Raw genomic sequence first — 21,282 nt, forward strand, 5'->3', positions numbered from 1 at the left:
ATCTTTCCTCTTGGTCAGCTTTTGGATCTGAAGATTACCCTGTTTTGGACATCTGCTGGTGTAATTTTTGCCTGTTTCAAATCTGTTTTGATTTCGCCAATGCATTTCATTGTGTCTGTTTTAGCTTTACTACTGTTTCCATAGAATGCGACTATTTGTTTTGTAAGTCTGTCTGGATGCATTCTTTTAATATGTCCATAGAATTTTAGCCTGCATTTTCTAATGTCACTGTGAATATTTGTGTATTGTTTGATTTCCTGTCTGCCTCTAAGTTGGTATTGTCTGTCGGTGAGTTTTGGGCCTAGAATTTTTCTTATGATTTTGCGTTCCTTTTTCTCAGTGTTTTCAGTATCTGCTTTCCTGTTCAAAATTAGTGTCTCTGATCCATAATCCATCTGGTTTTATGACTGTGTTGTAATGTCTTAGTTTTGTGAGCTTAGAGACACATCTTTTGTTATAGATAATTTGGGTTAGTCGATATGCAGTTTCAATCTTTTGGCATCTAATTTCATTGGCTTTTGTTTCGAGTCCATTTTGTTAAATAGTTTGACCAAGATACTTAAATTGTGACACTCGTTTAATGTTGCCATATTTTGTCTCCATGATTTTTGATGCTTGTTTGTTGCAGGTCATGTATTCTGTCTTTTCAAAAGATATCTGAAGGCCGACATTTTCTGCAGTTTCTTTCAGGAGTTCAGTCTATTATTATTGTGGCCTCAGCTACTGTGATGCCATCTAGGTGGCCTGTCTACCAGTTTCAACATTCTGATGTGCTGCTATCTAGTTAAGAGAGCAGAATTCTGCTGGGATGAGTACTATGGCTGAGGTAATTTAATTTTGTTCGGTGACCTTGAGTGCACCACCGGAGATCTTTAACATGCCAGCGAAGTCATGGACTGCCTAGACTTTTGGCCATCCTTCAAAAATCGACTGCCTCAGCTGATATAATGTACAACGGGTGATTGTTTGGTCCGCCCTGTCAATATATTATCAATATTTGATTTTATACAATGTTTCTCACGTACATGTTTCAGGAGCCTCAACTCCCTTCATCGACGATTCCTACATCAATATCAACATTCCCTGTATCTCAAGATCTAACATTATTCTGTTTTACATAAAACATCGCCATATACTGTATAACATTATCTTCAACCCATATACATACACTGTCCATTTCTTGATAATGTCTGTTGTAATGGAACACATTAAAACATAATAGAACACTTTAAAACACTTGTAAATAGTTTAACTGGTTTTTCTTATGTTGTACAAGATGTAAAATAGGTATTAGAACTTCTGATGGATTTCTTAGAAGAGTCCTCCAAAGATAAAATGTTTCTTGTTACTGTTTGTTTTGTTATATTCCACTTAAGCGTAGGCCCATTAAAAAAAAAAAATCAACTATCATTCTACCAGATTTAAACTCTTCATCTTGTTATTGTTAAAACCTTTTCTAGGATAAACTGATTTATCATTCAGTTATGTAACACCTTAAGGTTTAAATGTGTAATTGATTCTATCAGGCCAGATGAAGTCGTGCTTTGCTGCTGTTGGACTGGATTTTAAACAGAGCAGATCAAACCTCCCATCATGTCCTTGAACTTGTTCTTCTTATTATAAATTGTTGAACCGGAGGAAGCCTACTGCCAGCCGAATTTTTTGCATCTGCCTCAGCTGATTTGTCTGATGTCCTCTCTCTGTTACTTTTTACGCACACAAGGTGTGATAGAACATCTTAATAGGAGCTTAATGGAGCTTGGAATACTAGTGCTGTGCCAGCATATAGCGAGCCACCTGGTTACGGATGAGCGTACCACTACGGCTCCAGTGGTAAAGCATTCTTAAAGTCAAACCCTCATTTTTGTAGAAATCTTCCTCGTGAACAGTCAAGATTTTCTTCTGAAGACGCGGAGCAAAGTTCTGTGCGAAACATAGAGTTTCACCTTGTTTTCTTGACACGGCTTAAGCCCAAAAGCCCATATCATGTCTACAAGTACAGGCCGTAAAAGCATCAGTGTTAACATTACAAATTACACTGTTAATTTATATCTTTGAAAAAACCTGTTTTTAATCTTATTCCTGAAAAGAAAATATTTCTATTATACAGTAAAACCTCGATGCATCGTTTTTCAAGGGGGAGGGGGAAAGCAAATTAATAAAATATGGGTACTGTATTTGGGCATTTTCATGTAAATATAATAATAATAATAATAATAATAATAATAATAATAATAATAATAATAATAATAATAATAATAATGGCATGTGGCCTCCGAAGCTGGGTGCAAATCTTTCTAGTTGTCACGTGATACGCGATCTACGTGCTTATGAAAATGCGGCTCTACCTAAGATGAATCCTAATGCGTAAGTCGGCACACACATATGGCCCCCGTACTGTCGGAATTAACCAATGAAAGTTAAAATCGCCGACCCAGTCGTAACCTCTTGAACTGAAGGCCAACACCTGCTAACCATTTAGCCATGGAGCCGGATATGCTCATACTATACATAACGGTATCAAACTAGTGTAATCATGATATACGCGGTGAAAATAAAAAGCATGACTTTTACGCCGTTTCGTTTCGCTTTTCCTTACATCTCGTAGTAATTGGAAAACCTTTAAGGTCAGTTCTCTTATTGTAAATTAATGATATACATGCATACTACGGTGATAACCTGTATTTTAGTAAAGATTCTGTACACCCTTCGCGAACGATAGTTTAGAGATCCCACATGGCGCGGCTCGGACGGTGTCACAAAGAGGTTAGAAATTCAACATAGCGTGCCTCGGACAATGTCACGGCGGGCTAAGCTATGCTGCCAACTTAGGAATTAGTTTCAAGACCAGGCTAGTGAAAAGATTAATGGTCTGGCTTGGTTAGGTCCGGCTTGTAACAAGACAATTGGGCAGGAGGCAACAAAGTGCCTCTAGCATTCCACACACATCACAAGGTATGACGCGATTAATAATCCTGTGATTAATTAAAACTTACCTGGCGCACGCCATGGCTATTTTAAACTGCGCAATTTTCTCATTTTCAACGAAGTTGGTAGTCCTACCCAGCCAATACCAACATAGAAAATGGTGGCAAATTTAAGTTTTACAGTGCCTCCGTTTTAATTCTTGTAAATAAGAATACTTCTAGGGGCCAGTTAATGAGTCGAGGAGAAGCATTGGCGCCAGGAGGCTCGTAGTGAGGTTGCGCATGAATAACCTACGCACAGCACTCCAGGCTACGAGATCCTTGCTCAAGACTAGCAACTGTAATCACTTGTACATTCTCGTCTAACAGGTTGCCACTATTATATGCTCGAGAATTCAGCTGTCTCTTTAAATTCAGAAAACTTATGTGTATATTTTTCTTACGTACGATCGATCCATGCCGGAAAATTGTAGCCGAGGACAAATATTTTTTGACGGTCGATGCGATAAAACAATAGTTTGAGGAATGATAGATGTGGAGAAATTTAACATTGGTTTATATGGAACATTTTTGGGACTGAATACATTAAACGATGGATACGGGAAAACGACAGTTGCGGGAACGATGCTTCGAGGTTCTATTGTATTTAAATATGATTTGTAAGTAGTTCCTATTTATATCAGCTTGCATTCAGGAGAAATGGGTTTGAATCCCACTGTGGGCAGCCTGAAGATGGTTTCCTGTGCTTTCCCATATTCACACTAGGCAAATGCTGGGTCTGTAACTTAATTAAGGCCACGGTCGTCTCCTTCCCACTTGTGATACATAACCACCCCTCTGTCGCCTGACCCATTGAGCTTGCTTCCACCGGAATATAAATAGGTCAACGACCCAAGGGTATGGTCAGTTGAAATCTACAACTCGATCACGACTAAAGATCATACTGCTCCGTTGCGCCTCACGAGAGATTTGTAAGTCATATTCTAGAACTTTGAATTTGTGCGAGATCATAGTAAGTGAAATTTCAACCGCGTCGTGGACGTGTGAGATGTTATAAAGTTCTATTAAACTGGGTTTCGTCGTATAAGATTTACGAATTTCTTGAACAAGTGATCTTGCAATATAGACTGTGTATTTAGGTAGAACTGAGAATACCAGTGTTTAATTTGCTATTCGACAGTATTATGGACTTTGTTAATTCCTCATATATTTGAACTCTGTCGTGATCATTTACAGTGACAAGCATATTAGGAAATTGAGCATGTTAAATTAAACTTTCAATTATTGACAATTTCATTAGTTTTGAGACGCATTTCTCGTATACAATTACGATTGTGAACTATTTGAAGTACTTCTTCTTCTTTAGCGTGTGTCCCGCCTGGTCACAGGGTCCGCTGTGTGGATTCGTTGTTTCCATTTAATTCGGTCACGGGCCATGTCAGGATGTAGTCTTACAGCTTTCAGGTCGTTGTGCACTGTATCGATCCATCGCCATCTTAGTCGTCCCTTGGGACTCTTCCAGCGACTTCCAAAAACTATTTGATGTACTATTCCACTCAAATATTCAGTAATTAATAGGACTGAGTGTGGCTGATTTTCACGTATTTCCTTGAACATTCGATTAGTGTCGTAAGAAAAGAACTGAATATTAAGGACATTTTATGGTGATATTAGGTCATTATTATTTATTATTTATAATACACAAGAACACAACAAATCTCCAAACATATCGGTACATAACCTCCACAGCAACAACAATAACAACCATATAACGTGCATAGACGAGAGAGGTGTCACCACCAACTGCTGTATAATTAAACCCTATCTTGCTGTATATATAAATCTTACCTGACTACATCAACAGTTGAATTGCACAGTACTCAATTTTCAAATTTTAATGACAAGAGTTCTTATAACATACCAAAACAAAGTATATCAGCCATAGAACATTCTCGATATTCACCTAATAGAACTTAATCAACACAAGAACTACAAGAGGATTGAAAAATGAATGCAACGCAACATGAACTCAAATTTTAATAGACGTTTTTAAAATATACCATGTTTTAATGTGTTTAATGTACTATATTTTTTAGTGTCTTATGATGTGGCATATATATTTTAATGTGTTTATGTACTCATGTCCATGCTCAATCAATAGGTTTTAGTTTAACACCATCACCACTTTTAATCAGAGATATTTTAACGCAACATACTGCAATATCTTTTACTTCCATTTTTCATTAGACATCCGGATGCTCTAACGTAACATCTTTGTAATTTTGTCTAATGACTGTAAATTTGTGTGCTAGCTGATGATGGCCAAGATAGGCCGAAACTGGTACTAGTGCAATAATTCATTCACAATAAATGTATTGATCGGTGGAACATTTTTCTTGTCTATTACATGATATTAGGTCATACGAACCCTTATTATGAAAACTCATCCATAAAAACCATTTAAGCAGTGGATATTAAGATTCAAGAAGTGACATTCTAGAAGTGACATTAATTGCATTTACTCGAGTATTTAACGGACTGTGATAGTTATTCTAATACTGAATTTATGACATAATCTGTGATTAGTATGAACTGTGCGAGTGTCTAATTTCATGTCTTATAAACTGTGTAGTGAAAAACTGTGCTTTCGACTTCAGAAGCGATCTCATTTTATTAACACAGTAACTTGACTTACAGTTCGAACTGTGACATAGACTGTGCTATTCCAAGTCACATATTTAATGCCATAGTACAAAAGTGCGAGTACAAACTGTGCATTCAGACTTATTTCAGTGTGAAATGCAACTCATTAGTGATAATTAATAGTCCTACAACTCGCTGTATAGTGCCAATTGAACTTTCCTGTGTTTCAACATTTCTTTTTAAAACATCTTGGCGAAGTGTCGTAATATCACACTACTTAGAACGGCACATCCAGCGTGGGATTGTTCATGGTGTCTTCGAGGGATATTCGTGGTATCCAGCGAGGGATTAATCGTGGTATCTACGAGGGATTAAAACGTGGTGTCTTCGTGGGATGGAACGTGGTACGCTGCTGGTGCTGAGTTCCAGTTCAGGCTGTTCGCTGCAAAAGTTCCAGTCATGAAGCTGCAGAACCGTACTTCATCCATTCTTATGAGCAGAACGCAGGTGTTATAAGTGTATTTTACCTTTTCTTAAGTGAGTAATTACACTTAGACAATAACTGACCTTTTAATAAGGCACTCAATCATTCAACAGTGCTACGTTTATCAAATGAAAAGTGCTTTATAATTTTTGATCGGGTGAACTCTAATCCTACTGCTTGTAGAAATTGTAGGAGGTCATTCAACAAGACTTCAGGTCATATTTCAATGAACTTTAGGTTTCTCTTCGAAGTTGTGTAAACTGAAATCATTTCACAATAACTTAACTTGAACTGTAGGGCTTGTTATATAACGAGTGCACAATTTAACAATCCTGTATAATTTGTTTAGATGAACTGTAGGATTTCTTCAGCAAGTGATTGAAAATTGCTAAAGCAAGTGTAAGTTAATATTATGTTTAATAACTTTAGAAAGACTGTAAGGTTTCCACCACAAGTGATGGATTTAATTTTCTTTGCGGTTTAAAATCTTGGTAAATCGACAAGTGGTTGAATGAAGTTCTATTTTGAATTTAAGTCTATATGAGAGATCCTAGATGAACCGTAGGGTGTATTGAGATCTTAGAAAACCGGTCTTTATTTTGTACATTGGTAACATCGAGTGGATGTATCGGATCATAACAGCGCATATATTTCATTTAATTGCATTCTGAAGAGATCAATTGGAAATTTAATTTTGATGAATGAGAAGCAGGGTGATTTGCTTGAGATTATCAATAAATATTGGCAAAAATTTTAATTACCATCTATTATTCACCCTGCGATATCATCCTTCTCTGTACCTGCTGCAATAGCAACCACACACAACCTGAGATCCTTCCCATGCTCTTGCCCAACAACTATTTCCTGGTACAATATGAATAATTTTATGGAAAATAATAATAATATTATTATTATTAATATTTTATTATGTGCAGGTCAGCGACCTCTTCCACCCTTGGTGTTGCCTGCTCCTGTGTCAAGATTAGCCATGGGGAGTAAAAAGCAGTTCATGGCGGTAACATCCCTTGGCGGCGTGAACGTGTGGGACGTTGAGACACGGAAAGTGTTGGTGAAGAATGAGTCGCTCCTACCAATCATGCAGTCAGAACCCAGTGGGAAGTCGAGAGGTACAGTGCACATTTATATTCAACATCACCTTAAATAGCGTATTTCAGAAATCTTAAATTTAGATGATCCTCCTCCTCCTGTAGAGCAAAACAAAATGTTAAAATTGACACACAGGTAGCCCTTTTGCATATAATCATCCTCCAAAAAACTGGGCAAGTGGGCTGTGCGGTTAGGGATGCGCAGTTGTAAGCTTCCATTCAGGAGAGAGTGGGTTCAAACCCCACTGTCGGCAACCCTGAAGATGGTTTTCCATAGTTTCCCATTTCCACACCTTAATTAAAGTCTCTGACACTATCTGTGTCAGTGCAAAGTGAAGCCAATTGTAATTAAAGAAGAAGTATCCCCAAAAAGTCTGTGTGCTATGGTGCGATGTAAAACCTCCAAGTAAAACAGACATATGCTGGTATCTTCCTGCTATCCATTCTATCCTCCATCTAGTGTCTTTAGCCACCCTCTTCATTTTTTGGTAGGTTCCTGCTATCCTGACTCAATTTGGTATCTTCTTTATCCTCTTTCTGTCCTTTCATTCTTCCATTTACCTTTCCTTCTACGGCCACCACTAGCAGAAACAATCTAGTATTTATTATTTTAACCATTCTAGTTTTATTCGTTTATGGTCCGTATTGACTTAAATCTATCCATCACTGAAATTGCTGTTGAATATGTAAATTCCGCCTAGTCAGTATCACAGTCTCTTCGCAGCTAGTGTCCAAGCTAGTACTTCTACTAATACCATTCCTTACTCTTTTTTCCCACAGCAAGCCTGCCTGGTGTCCATGATTGTTAAAGTGTCATGTCTATATGGTCTGACACCGTGGTTAGCAGATTTGAGTTCCATTGGTCGAAAAAGTTTCACCATGAGAATGTTGGCCAGCAGGGTAGGAGAGGTAGTGGTATACAATTTCTAATTACTAGATTGTGTGCATTAAGCCTGGATTCAATTCCAAACCTCTCTGCAGTGTTCATATGGATTGAGATCATAAAGATCGGGCCAGGTAGGAAGACGTCTGGCTGCGCATGCGCTCTTTGGACGATTCAGCGTAGCGCATTCTCTCCTAACAGAGGTCCTGCTACAAGGACAGTTTAGTGCATAAGTGTACACTCAGCTGACGCGCGCTGCTTTGTAACTTATCATTGTGTAGTAACTGTGATTAGTGGTGGTGTTCGTTAGGCCTATCTGTGACAGTATGGAAGGCGTTAAAAATAGCCTGGATCGTAAGGTGCTAAAGAGTCAGACTCGTGCAGCAATCTCGAACGTTACAGACTTTATGGAAAGGGAGGCAGTGGAAGAAAAGTTTGTGATAGATTGTAAGAAAGTGCAGGAAAGAGTAGCAGCAGCTGTTGGAGTGTCAGAAAGTTCTGTGGCACGGATTAAGAGCGAAAAACGAAAAGCGATAGAATTAGGAAAACCTATGGACAGTCTGTTTGAAACACCAAACAAAAAAAAGAACGCGCACAAAGAATGTTACTGGACTGGACGACTTTGACGAAGGTGCCGTACGTCGTATTGTTAATAATTTTTATTTAGTTGAAAAATGTTTACCTACAGTTTCAAAAATTCGTGCAAAGTTAGAGAAAGACTTAGAGTTCAAGGGATCCAATACCAGTGTCAAGTGAATCCTTCGATCATTAGGATATCGTTGGAAAAAAACTAACACTAATAAGCGCATGCTGATGGAAAAGCATGACATAAAATACAAGAGATTTGTTTATTTGAAAAAATTGCCCAGTATCGGGCGGAGGATAGGCCTATAGTGTACACGGATGAGACCTATATACATACGTCCCATGTATCCAGCAAACGCTGGTCTGATGATTCAATATCCGGTATATCAGCGCCCATGTCAAAAGGAAAAAGACTTATAGTTGTACATGCTGGCGGGGAAATGGGCTTCATCGAGAACTGTCTGCTAATCTGGAAGTCTGGCAGCAAGAGTGGCGACTACCACGATGATATGAATAGTGACAATTTTTTTAAGTGGGTGAAAGATATGCTTATACCTAATCTTCCACCTCGCAGTGTTCTTGTGATTGACAACGCATCATATCACAACAAGGAAGTAGATCGTGCTCCAACCTCCAGTTTACGAAAAGTGACGATGATCTCCTGGCTAGTGAATAGGAACATTCCACACCGTGAAATGATGTACAAACACGAGCTTTATGAGCTTATCAAATTGCACAAGCCGGCACACAAAACCTACGTCCTAGATGAACTCATGGAACAGTACGGACACTCGGTCCTTCGACTGCCCCCATATCACCCTAAATTAAACAGTATTGAAATAGTGTGGGCAGAAGTGAAGAACTGGGTAGCTTCTCACAATGTCACCTTCACTATTGACGACGTAGAGAAACTCGCTAGACAGAAATTCACGTCAATATCCGCTGAAGACTGGAAGCGTAAATGTGAACACACAAAGAAGGTGGAGAAAGATTTCATGAGGGATGAGGAACCTCTTGAAGACATTATCGAGTCCTTTGTGATCCAGCTGGGAGCCGACGACACGTCATCCGGTGAGGACGACAGAAGTGATGACGGAGGACTCGGAATTGAAGAGCTCTAGATGAAATTTAAAACAAGTATGTGCTCGTTTTGTGAAGAGGGTGTCATTATTTTATTATTTATTATTTCAAGTGTTATTTAAATTATCTTTTCATACATATATTGTTGCCTTTTACTCAGCATATGTAGACCCTTTACGTTGTTTCTTTTCATGAATTATATTTTGTTTCTATACCTGAGAACCATTATATCGTTATATATGTCATATCGTTAAGTCACATTTCTTATTTTACAACAGGGCAATTAAATCTTGACATTAAGGAGCTAGGGACAAACGATCATATAGTCAAACCCTGCTTTCTCACCGTTTAACAATTATTATTATTATTATTATTATTGTTATTATTATTATTATTATTATTATTATTATTATTATTATTATTATTATTATTATTATTATTATTATTATTATTTCGTTTCACTTTCTTTGGGGTATATTGAATCAATCCTTTCTCTGTGTGTTGTTCTTTTCTTAGTGCTCAGTATTTCTTCATTATTTCTGATCTTCGTTTCCTCTCATCTTCCGAGATAATAGATTTGGCTTTTAATGTAGATTTGTCTTGGAACCTGATATTTTCTTCTTTAGTTATTACTTAAGCTGTTCGACCGAATAGTGAATTTTCTGTAATTTTTAATTCTACCAGATCTTTTTCAGTTTCCTTGAACCAGTTCGGTTTGTTTTTGCGGTTACGGAAGAAGTCAAAGATTTGTTCGCGTAATCTATTAGAGTTCATTCTGAGGAGAAGATGACCGTAAAAAATTATCCTCCTCTTTCGCATACTATCTAAGAGTTTTTCAATTTTCTCGTAGTGTGTTTCATTCTTGATGTATATTACCTTATTATTATTATTATTATTATTATTATTATTATTATTATTATTATTATTATTATTATTATTATTATTATTAGCCTCCGTGGCTCAGACGGCAGCGCATCGGCCTCTCACCGCTGGATACCATGGTTCAAATCCCGGTCACTCCATGTGAGATTTGTGCTGGACAAAGCAGAGGCGGGACAGGTTTTTCTCCGGGTACTCCGGTTTTCCCTGTCATCTTTCATTCCAGCAACACTCTCCATTATCATTTCATTGCATCTATCAGTCATTAATAATCACCTTGGGAGTGGCGACCCCATTGTAATACTAGCCTATATATGTTTCATTCATTACATTCCTGACCCGGTCTGAGACTGGAAAACAGGTTGTAGGTTTTCATTTTCATTATTATTATTATTATTATTATTATTATTATTATTATTATTATTATTATTATTATTATTATTATTATTGTCCGGCTCCATGGCTGAATGGTTAGTGTGCTGGCATTTGGTCACAGGAGTCCCGGGTTCAATTCCCGGCAGGGTCGGGAATTTTAACATTAATTGGTTAATTTCGCTGGCACTGGGGCTGGGTTTATGTGTCGTCTTCGTCATCATTCCATCCTCATCACGACGCATAGGTCACCTACGGGAGTCAAATCAAAAGACCTGCATCTGGCTAGCTGAACTTGTCCTTGGACACTCTCGGCACTAAAAGCCATACGCCATTTCATTTTTTCATTATTATTATTATTATTATTATTATTATTATTATTATTATTATTATTATTATTATTATCGACTTATGTTACATGATGTGGCTCAGGTTATGTAGCCTACTGTTATAGCAAACCATATTCTACACTGTGCATCTACATCGTCATAAAGTTAATTTTACATTAAATTATATTTTTAAATAATGACTATGCAAATTGATAAACAAAAACGATTTTCACAGCTACTATAATAAGAGGTTAAATTATGTTCTAACTCCTTAAATCCATCTATCATCTGTAACCCTTGTAAATAAAATTCTTCGACTATGTATGTCTGTAATTTACAGCTGGAAGAAAATTCCACGAACTAAAAATTTGCAGAGTGTTACATGTCAACACTGAGCGAGAAGGGGAAGTCAGCGTTCTTCCTCCCACGGCTCTGCTTTCTCACTCGCACACTTCCCCTCACCGGATGTCTTCCTAGCTGGCCCGATCTCTATGGCGCTATTGATGGTAATTTGACCGTCTACTTTGAGCACACCCTTGTTGTCATTCGACGGGAGTTGGTTACATGCTGACACCAGGTTTCACCCTCTCCTTACCTTATTATCATCATCATCCTACATCCAAACGTGCGGGTCACCTTTGGGCGTCAGATAGAAAGACCTGCACCAGGCGAGCCGAACACGTCATCGGACACTCCCGGCACTGAAAGCCATGCAATATGTAAATCTGCCCACAACCACAGATTGGATGCTACCATTCTCCTTTCCTCCTCCATCCTCAGCACCTAGGTCTTACTCAGTGTACTGTAGAGCTACACCCCAAACAAAACATTTCACCTGTCCCTTCCTCATAACACTGTCCAAGCATTCACAGAAGAGCCTTTTCTTTCTGTTGATGACCTTGATTCTTTGCCTCTCCTGCGCACCTCATATCCTCTGTTATTGTGCCTTCCAAGATATTTGAAAGCTGACACTTGCTCAATGTGATCTTGATCTATTGAGATATTTGCCCTATTCCCTCTCACACTGATCACGGTGCTCTTTTCCTTACTATTCAGGGCCGAATTTAACTAATGGAACCTCTGGGTTCAAATAATTTTGCGCTCCCTTTCCTTAAACTTTATAAGATAAAATTGCAAAAACTATTATTGTAATATAATGAATAAAGTAATACAGTAGGTAAAATATCAAACATTAATACAACTAAATCATCATCAGTTTTCCACTCCAGTTGCCCGGGTGTGGTTTACGAGCACTCTCCACTTCTGTCTGTCCATGTACCACTCTTCTCTCAAGACGACATCCCAGCTGATTCCTCTTGTTCCTATGTCCTCTTTCACTTGGTCCAGCCACCTCTTCCTAGGTCTTCCTACCGGTCGTTTTCCGGCCACGACTGTGTGTAGCCATTGTTTTGCTGTCCTTCCATCGTCCGTTCGTTTGACATGGCCAAACCATTTCAAACGGGCCCTTGTCACTTTTTCATTCAGGGATGGGTACACACCAGCTTGCTCCCTTATTCTTTCATTCCTTACCCTGTCCCTTTTTGTCTTCTGTACCATAGTTCGTAGGAACTTCATTTCTGCGGCTTGTAGTTTGCTGTCCACTTGTTGGTATTAAGAATATTATTACCGACGGCTTTCACATAAGCAGAAAAAAAATTCCATTATTCATGTTGGGAGTGTTCGCTTTTGAATATGACGAAAGTGCACGCTCTCTAAAAAGTCATTTCTAAACTATCAGAGCTTTTAACTTTTGCCGCCCCATAAATTTGCCACCCTGGTCCTGGACCCATAAGGCCCTTGCCTAAATACGGCTGTGCTCGTGTTAATTCTCATTCTGTTGTACTCGCAAACTACAGAATCTTTAATAAATATGACATAACTCTTCCTTGTTACAGGGACAATGGTGACAATCTTAAGTTCCCTCTTAACAGAGAATGGATGCCCATTGGTGTCTTTGTCAACTGGTCGAGCATTCATGTTCTCTCCCGATCTTGGTTCTTGGTAAGTGATCTGGCAATTAATTACATTGTTATATTTTCATCATTATGATTATTATAAGCTTGGCAATTTTTGAGCATGTTTTTAGTTTTCCTTTCATGTTTTCTAGTTTCATTCAAGAAAACATTGTTTCAAATCTAAACTTCGTTGATTAATACACTACAGTAACACAGGACAAGGTTTTCACCTGGGCATAAGATACAAAGGGAAGTAAAACTATATTTCTTTCATATAAAGTCGTCATAATTTACCTTTTATAAGAACTTATTTTAAGACATCGAAGAGGAAGGAACAGATAAGACACAGACAAACGTAAACACTGAAAAGGACCAGGAAAATCTCCACATCTTTACACTGGTGCTGATTGCGTCATTCTCATAGCAGTTCTTCTTTGGCTGGTTGATGCCTTCTATGTTAATAGAGATGATTTTTAACTGTAGCCCTGAAAAGGGCTCGGATGTGGATGTTTCTGTTATGAAAGGATCAGCCGTCAAGTTATTTCCAGTAAATTTCTGACTCTGCCCAGGAATGCCCGATTACTTTTCTCAACTTGGTTATGAATCATCGTAATCTTCGGGGGCGCTCCTTTCATGTATCGTATCCCTTTAATGCCATAAATGATTATGAATAAATCTTCCTTAATGTTTGTATATCATTTTACCACTTGGAACTTACAGTATGTAATTTAGATTTGTTTGGGAATCATTTGTAATTCAAATGTTTTGTATAACACTTACCACTGTTTGAGTTAAGTTTACTGTAGTATTTTCACATATTAAGACTGTAATAAAATTTGATACATTGTTACAAATATTTTATTTTTTTAAACTCATAATAGTGATCGGATTTACATATTGGTAGATTGATTCCATTCTTTTATGAAAAATAAGTTATTGATGTTATTCACCCCACCTTGTGAGGTGAAATCAGTCAACAATTAAATTTAAATATTAGTTGAAAATATGAACAAAATAAAAATTAATTTATGGATCTAACATCATCAAAGTTGAATTGTCAAAATTTCAAATTTACATTGCAGTCTAACTGCAGAGAATGGATTTTTTAAAGTTTTTTGATCAGATTCAAACAATTTTTTACGGTACGTAAAAAAATAAAGAAGAACAAAAAGAGAAAAATTTAGTAACAGAATATACCTGAAAAATGGAACATGTCATTCTGTCATTAGGTATGTTTTAGGTATGTTCTGTTATTAATGAAATGTTTTCTTTTTCAGGTATTTTCTTGTATTTACCGTCTTTACGCGAATAATCCCCGCCACCAAATAATCCCCGCACTCTAACTTTAGGAAGGCTGATTTTGAAAAAATGCCAACATTGTCTCAAATACAACCCGCACCCTAATTTTGTGCCTCAAATTTTAAAAAAAAATGCAGGTATTATTCCTGCACCCTAACTTTAGGAAGGTTGATTTTAAATATATCCCAACATTGACTCAAATAAAACCCGCATCCAATTTCGTGCCTCAATTTTTTTAAAAAATATGTGGGTATTTTTCCTGTAAATACGGTATTTATTATCTGACATTAGTTCCAACAGACTGGAAAACTTAAAGGTTATATATTAACTAAGTTGAAACTGCAAAGGAAATGGCTTCCGATTGATCAGCAGGTTAGAGGTAGCAGAGACACGGATACTTTGATCGAAATTCAGTGTCACCAGGAAGGATTACATCCAAAATGACTACGTACAGGGTATACACTGAAAGCTACCAACATTGGCACTAAGATTCAAAAGGCAAGGTTTCTTAACCTTGGTTTGGACATCTTATGAAGACGATAACTGTCTTGTTGAAAGGATTGTGTGATTGTATGTTGAGGGAAAGGGGAGCAAGGGCGTGCAAAGTAGAGGTGGATAGTTCTGATGGGACAAGATCTGATGGAAAAGAATTTAATATTGAAGCAGCCCAGAGGGCAGACAGCAGTGGAGGAGGAGACTCATTAGAAATAGCTGCACTGCATATGGCGTGGAGAAATATGAATGCAGAAAACAGCAGCTAGTTTTCAGATTTAAAAAAAAAAAAAAAAAAAACCAGTGAAACCTGTATTAAACAACCAGCGATGGTTCCATGACAAAGAAAAAAAAAGTCTGTACAAGGGTAGTCTCTTGAAAGGGGTAGGCATTTTAAAATAGTTGTAAGTAGTAATGCTAATACTGTAATAGGCATAAGTTAAAAATACATACCCTGGATACAATACCATATTTACTCGTGTATTAGACCCCCCTGGCTTTTCAAGACGAAGAACATGAAAAAATAAATCTTGCATACAAGAGCCCACAACGAAATTCGTCAGAGAAGAACGATTCCACTTTGAAGCGGGTACAAGTCTTATTGCAGCTCAGATGACATTGCACAAATTTGTGAATAGATTCGTCCATACAACTCACGCAATGAAAACACGCGTCAAAGTCATGCAGTCCATCTGTGTTTCGTAGTTCAGAAATGTCCGCCTCTGTAGCGTGGGCCTACTGCAGCTCTGATGACGTCGCACAAATACGTGAATAGTTTCATATCCAAACGCGCATTCTAAGCATACATCAATCGTGCTATATGTCTGTGTTTTGTAATTAAGAATGTCTGCCAGAGTAATGGTTAGCACAATTAGCTGCCGTTCTCGGGAAGTTCGATTCCCGGTACCATACTGCCAGAGATTTACGAATGGCAGGAAGGTTGATATGTGGTTAAAAATGGTACATGTAACTCCCCTCCACTGGGGGCGTGTCTAAAAAGAGCTGCACCTCAGAATGAGGAAACAAATTTACTTTACTTGAGAAATGTTCACGGTTGTTGCTATTTGTATAGCAGGCAAGATCACTAACAAAGTGATCGTTTAATATATCGTAACTCAGGCCAACATAGGTTGGGTTTTTTTTTGTGTGTGTGTGTGTGAGAAGTAAGTTTAAAACGTTATAAAAATTATCCAATTACAACGATTGCTTTACTCACCAACGTACCTAACAAATAATGAAAATAATATTGATTTTATGTCCCCACTTGCTTTTAACGATTTTCGTAGTAAAGGCTTTGGTTACCATATTTCTATAGTGAGTCACTGTACGAGATTGACACACGTCAATAAATTGAACTTTCGAGCTGTCATGCTTATTTATAATATAATTACTGTGACGTGATTAAAATTAAACAAAAAGGCTGTAAGGCTCAAACAAATGTAAACATGTGGTCGTATCTATGATGTACTTGAAGCAAATAGGTAAACAGGAATTTCGAACCATGACATCAAAACCTTTAGATATGAACTTCATTACCCATAAAGATTAGTCTTATAGCAAGAGTTACTGGAAGTAAAATCTCACGTCATCTGTACTCTTGAACCTGGGTGCCGTACTGGTGATGGTCCGTGAACTCCTGGTCGGGTCTTCAATCCGAACAATAATGCTATCTTCCGTTATTACATTACGATTTTTCGGTTTGAGAGGTGATCTTTCCGTCGTTGAGCCGTACACACGAATAGCTTCATCATTCTCCTCTTCAAAGGCATCATCAATAGTAAAACATTTTTCATTATTGCTAAAAACATCCGCCATGTTGACTACACAGAAATTTGAAGTATGACAATTTTATAAGCTACATTCAACTTTCTACTCTCATGGTCAAGAATCATATTGCAATCGTATGACGAAATTTTAATACTGTAACTTATAATGAAATTTTGCAGCTCAACTTAGGATATTCACTTATATACCGAAATCATTATACAACTACTTAATCCGGTATTTTAGCAGTTGTGTTTGAATAAGAAAGACATATTCCCAATTTTCATTTTTTAATTCAATTACTTCCACACTGGTGACTAAATCCGCAGGGATCGGATTTTCCTTGTCTTGGACGTTCCTTGAAACAAACAAAACATACTTGGCTATGCATTAATAAAAAAAATGGAGACAACAAACGTGCGAAATAAACATGATAATAAAACACATTACTGCCAAACCTGTAAGTATCCATAAATGCAGCAAACTTCCCTGTTATTTATTTTTATTTTTTCCATCTTGGAACTTTTGGCACTATCCGGGTGATAGCATAACTAACCTAAACTATGCGGTCTCTCTTATCTCATTTACAGCTGTTTAAGTAAATCCTGATGTGATAAACGTAGAGAACAAGCATGAAATATACTTTAAAATAATGGTGTGGCTTTCGACAGCTGCACTTATCAAAAGAATGGTTCCAGTCACTATGTATTACATTCGGAAGTACAGCTCGTAACATACGCTAGTTATCAGCTGGTGTGTTGGCGTGCTTTTTTCAGTACGGCTTTATTCGTACACACGTACACAACTGGGAATATCAGAGACCATTTCCAGAAACCATTTGGAAATAGATTCGCACTGTTTGGACTCTATAGTCGGGAATGAAACTGTTTTTAATAGGTTCAAGAAGACGGAACCTTGAAAGCTCTTGATTGCAGTGCATGGGTGATGAGATGACAGTGAAAATGATGTCACCTGGAATGCCAATACGCCGGTAGCAGGGAAGTTGGCGGTGCAAGTAATATAATTCAAATGAAAGCAGTGATCAGGTTTTACTCAGGTTTACTGTGTGGTAGGCCTACTGCTCAACTGACAGAGATAAATGACTGGTCATGAAGTTATTTTGTATCAATATTGCATAATATGATAATACGATATCCTTATCCCTTTTCTCTACTGGGTCGAGTATGAATTAGGAGAATCTTTGTAATGAGTTTTTATGACCGTTTTCCCTTCCTGATGACCTCATCAAAGGAATTAATGAGGTGAAATGAATGACGTGATATGAGTAACTAAAACGAACTATATTTACTTTATATGTAGGTCTGAAATTCGTGTTCACCATTTATTGCCCTTTTACGTTTAGAAATACTGCCCTCCAATGAAAATAGCCAGTATAACTCAAATACATCCATAAGTTTGTTAAAGGATACTGTAGAATGTTTACATATACAATTTATTGCTCTTTATGGCCTAGGAGTCATGTGTTCACTGCACAAAATTTGAGGTTAACACATATTGGAACCGCCTTTACTTCTTTAGCTGTAAAAGTGGGGGAAAAAGGGGGGTCTACGGCTCGAGTAAATATGGTATTTAAGTGTAATTTATTTACATTTAATACAATTTGTGTTCACAATTCTAGTTTTACTTAACACTGCCTTTTAAAAAGGCAATAAATGTTCTTCAGCTTCTTTTTAACATTAAAAAAAGTTTTCCAGACTGTGTAAGTGAATTGAAAAGTATATTGATATGCATGTGAACTCCAAGCAGAACAATATTTCAAACTAATGAAATTACTATTTTAATTTATGGTGTCATTTATTATTATAACATGATCATAATGTATATTTAAATATTAATACATGTACTTGATATTGTAATATTATTGATTAGGTGGCATCTTCAAAGCTATAATCGTGAACTCTGTAGGCCGTCTACTTAAAAAAGACCTGCACTACGGCTCTTCAGAGGTCACACGCCTTGTTGTGTGATCAATATAAAATCATTAGCATCCCAGTCGTATCAATATGAGTGGTGTGGCTCTTTTTATAGTGCTCTTATTATGTGTTCTGTGCAGGTTGCTCCTTGGAAACAGTAACGATCCTGTACAGAGATCAGCGTCCCACAAAAACTTTGCTGAGCTGTACCCTGAGCGTGATATTAGCACGCTGCCACTAGCCTGCATTCAGACTCATTGTAGGAGGTAAGTGTAGACAGGTTACTACCATTTGCCCTCTGTTGAGCAGTTGTTTTTGCTTGTTGGAATGTTGACCTTTCTGGATTTATTATACAAACTCAGTTCCTGAAGTATATTGAAACCCTGACCTACTAATTTGTACTAAAGTTTAAACAATTCTCTTTGTTTGGTCATAGGAAAATGTAGCCCAGATATTTCATGAAATTCTACCTGAGATACATACCATATTTCTCTGAATCCAAGGCAACATTTTTTTTTTCTCAGAATCTGTGAAAAATCAAGGGTTGTCCTGCATTCGTGACCTACCGAGCTCGATAGCTGCAGTCGTTTAAGTGCGCCCAGTATCCAGTAATCGGGAGATAGTGGGTTCGAGCCCCACTGTCGGCAGCCCTGAAGATGGTTTTCCGTGGTTTCCCATTTTCACACCAGGCAAATGCCGGGGCTGTACCTTAATTAAGGCCACGGCTGCTTCCTTCCACTTCCTAGGCCTCTCCTATCCCATCGTCGCCATAAGACATATCTGTGTTGGTGCGACATAAAAACAAATAGCAAAAAAAATAGCATTCGTGACCTAACTGTAATGAACACCACTGGCAGCTATCATGGTAACCACGCTGCTTCCCTTCACCCTCTGTGTGCGCATAAAACTATATTTTCAACATCCGCGTCTTTATTAGTCCTATAGGCTACGTCGCTAGTTGCAGCCACTGGTTGCATAACGTCACTGGTTCTTGGGAAATAGTGAAGAAAGAATGACATTCTACTTGGCAGGCGACTGGATGAGCTACAATCCACTGAATAGATTTTTTTTTAAATGTCCCTGTATTAGCCTCTACAAAAACATTATTTTCTCAAATCCACAGAATGGCATCAAAACATACGAGGCTTTGAATTCTTAGAAAGGCCATGGGTGTTCAGTGGCAGGGTTATAACGCATCTGCTGAGCCTGACACTTAGTAAATTTAACTGTTTTACAGACAGCAGGAATATTTTCGTGTTGGATCATCGTATTGTAAAGACACATGGAACAGGTATTGCTTGCAAATTTTCAATGGATTCTCAACAATATTGTGATGGCATTTTTAAGCTGATGGTTATGAAACACGTGGAAACGAAGAATGATTGTGCAGCCGCAAGAAAATACGGCGTAACTAAAGCCAACGTTCCGCGTTAGCGTGAAGACATAGATAGCTTAAAAAGGCGTAATATACAAAAAAATGCATTCAGTGGCCTGCAACAAGAAAGCTTTAAAGAAATCAAAGATTAAATTGTGAGGTTTGTAGTGTAAAACAAAAGCTAAAGATTTCCACCTATTCAATACTGTTTGTTGTAACCTTAAAAAAATTTACATTATTGGTTGAAACTAGTTTCGATCTTACCAGAGACCATCATCATTCAGAATCAAAGCTAATGCAAGACATGAATATAGATAAACCTGAGCAGAGTTATAGAAGATTCCTCAAGTGCTGGTATTTTAAGTGCTGTTTCAGTGATCCAAATTGGAAACAAATGAACATCTCAACACTTTCCCATCAACATCATTCTGTTCACTCTTATTTCAGCTGAACTGAGTTCTAGAAGATTCCTCAAATATTGGTGTATTAGTATTTCACCTGGTCTTCTGTGAGGTGCATTCTTCAAATTGGAGGAAAACTGAGAGCTTGCACAGGACATGTGTTTGTGATGAGTGTTTTTCAAATCTTTACTTGTCTTACATTAAATTTCATGCTTGCTTCATTATATCTATGTTCATGTCTTGCCTTAACTTCGATTTTGACTGCACCGAGCTCGATAGCTGCAGTCACTTAAGTGCGACCAGTATCCAGTAATCGGGAGATAGTGGGTTCGAGCCCCACTGTCGGGAGTCCTGAAGATGGTTTTCCGTGGTTTCCCATTTTCACACCAGGCAAATGCCGGGGCTGTACCTTAATTAAAGCCATGGCCGCTTCCTTCCAATTCCTAGGCCATTCCTATCCCATCATCGCCATAAGACCTATCTGTGTCGGTGTGACATAAAGCAGAATTTTTTTTAAATTTTTATTTAATTTGACTGATGGTTTCTGGTATGACTGAAACAAGTTTAATTAAGGTTACAACTAGAAGTATTAAATAGGTCGAAACATTTAGCCTTTGTTTTACACTATATTGCTCTTCAATACGGATTAATATGAAAGTTTATTACCTATGTGAGGTATGTTTAAAGTTAAAAACTTCTTCATAAAAAGTGTTGATATTTCTACGTACACACTTTTTACTGTGAATAACTCCTTATATTTGTTATGTCTGTTTA

General features: G+C 37.6%; 1 protein-coding gene across 1 annotated transcript in view; it reads left to right on the plus strand.

The window, feature by feature from the left end:
- Positions 1–21,282, plus strand: part of Hira (histone cell cycle regulator-like protein) — a 235,811-nt gene that overhangs the window by 185,736 nt on the left and 28,793 nt on the right. Inside the window, exons 16-18 of the mRNA XM_068230932.1 lie at positions 6,990–7,166; positions 13,184–13,289; positions 18,873–18,998. Coding sequence (XP_068087033.1) covers positions 6,990–7,166; positions 13,184–13,289; positions 18,873–18,998 — 409 coding nt within the window. The remainder of the gene's footprint in view (positions 1–6,989; positions 7,167–13,183; positions 13,290–18,872; positions 18,999–21,282) is intronic.

Source organism: Anabrus simplex, chromosome X (assembly GCF_040414725.1).
Source record: "Anabrus simplex isolate iqAnaSimp1 chromosome X, ASM4041472v1, whole genome shotgun sequence".
NCBI lineage: Eukaryota > Metazoa > Arthropoda > Insecta > Orthoptera > Tettigoniidae > Anabrus > Anabrus simplex.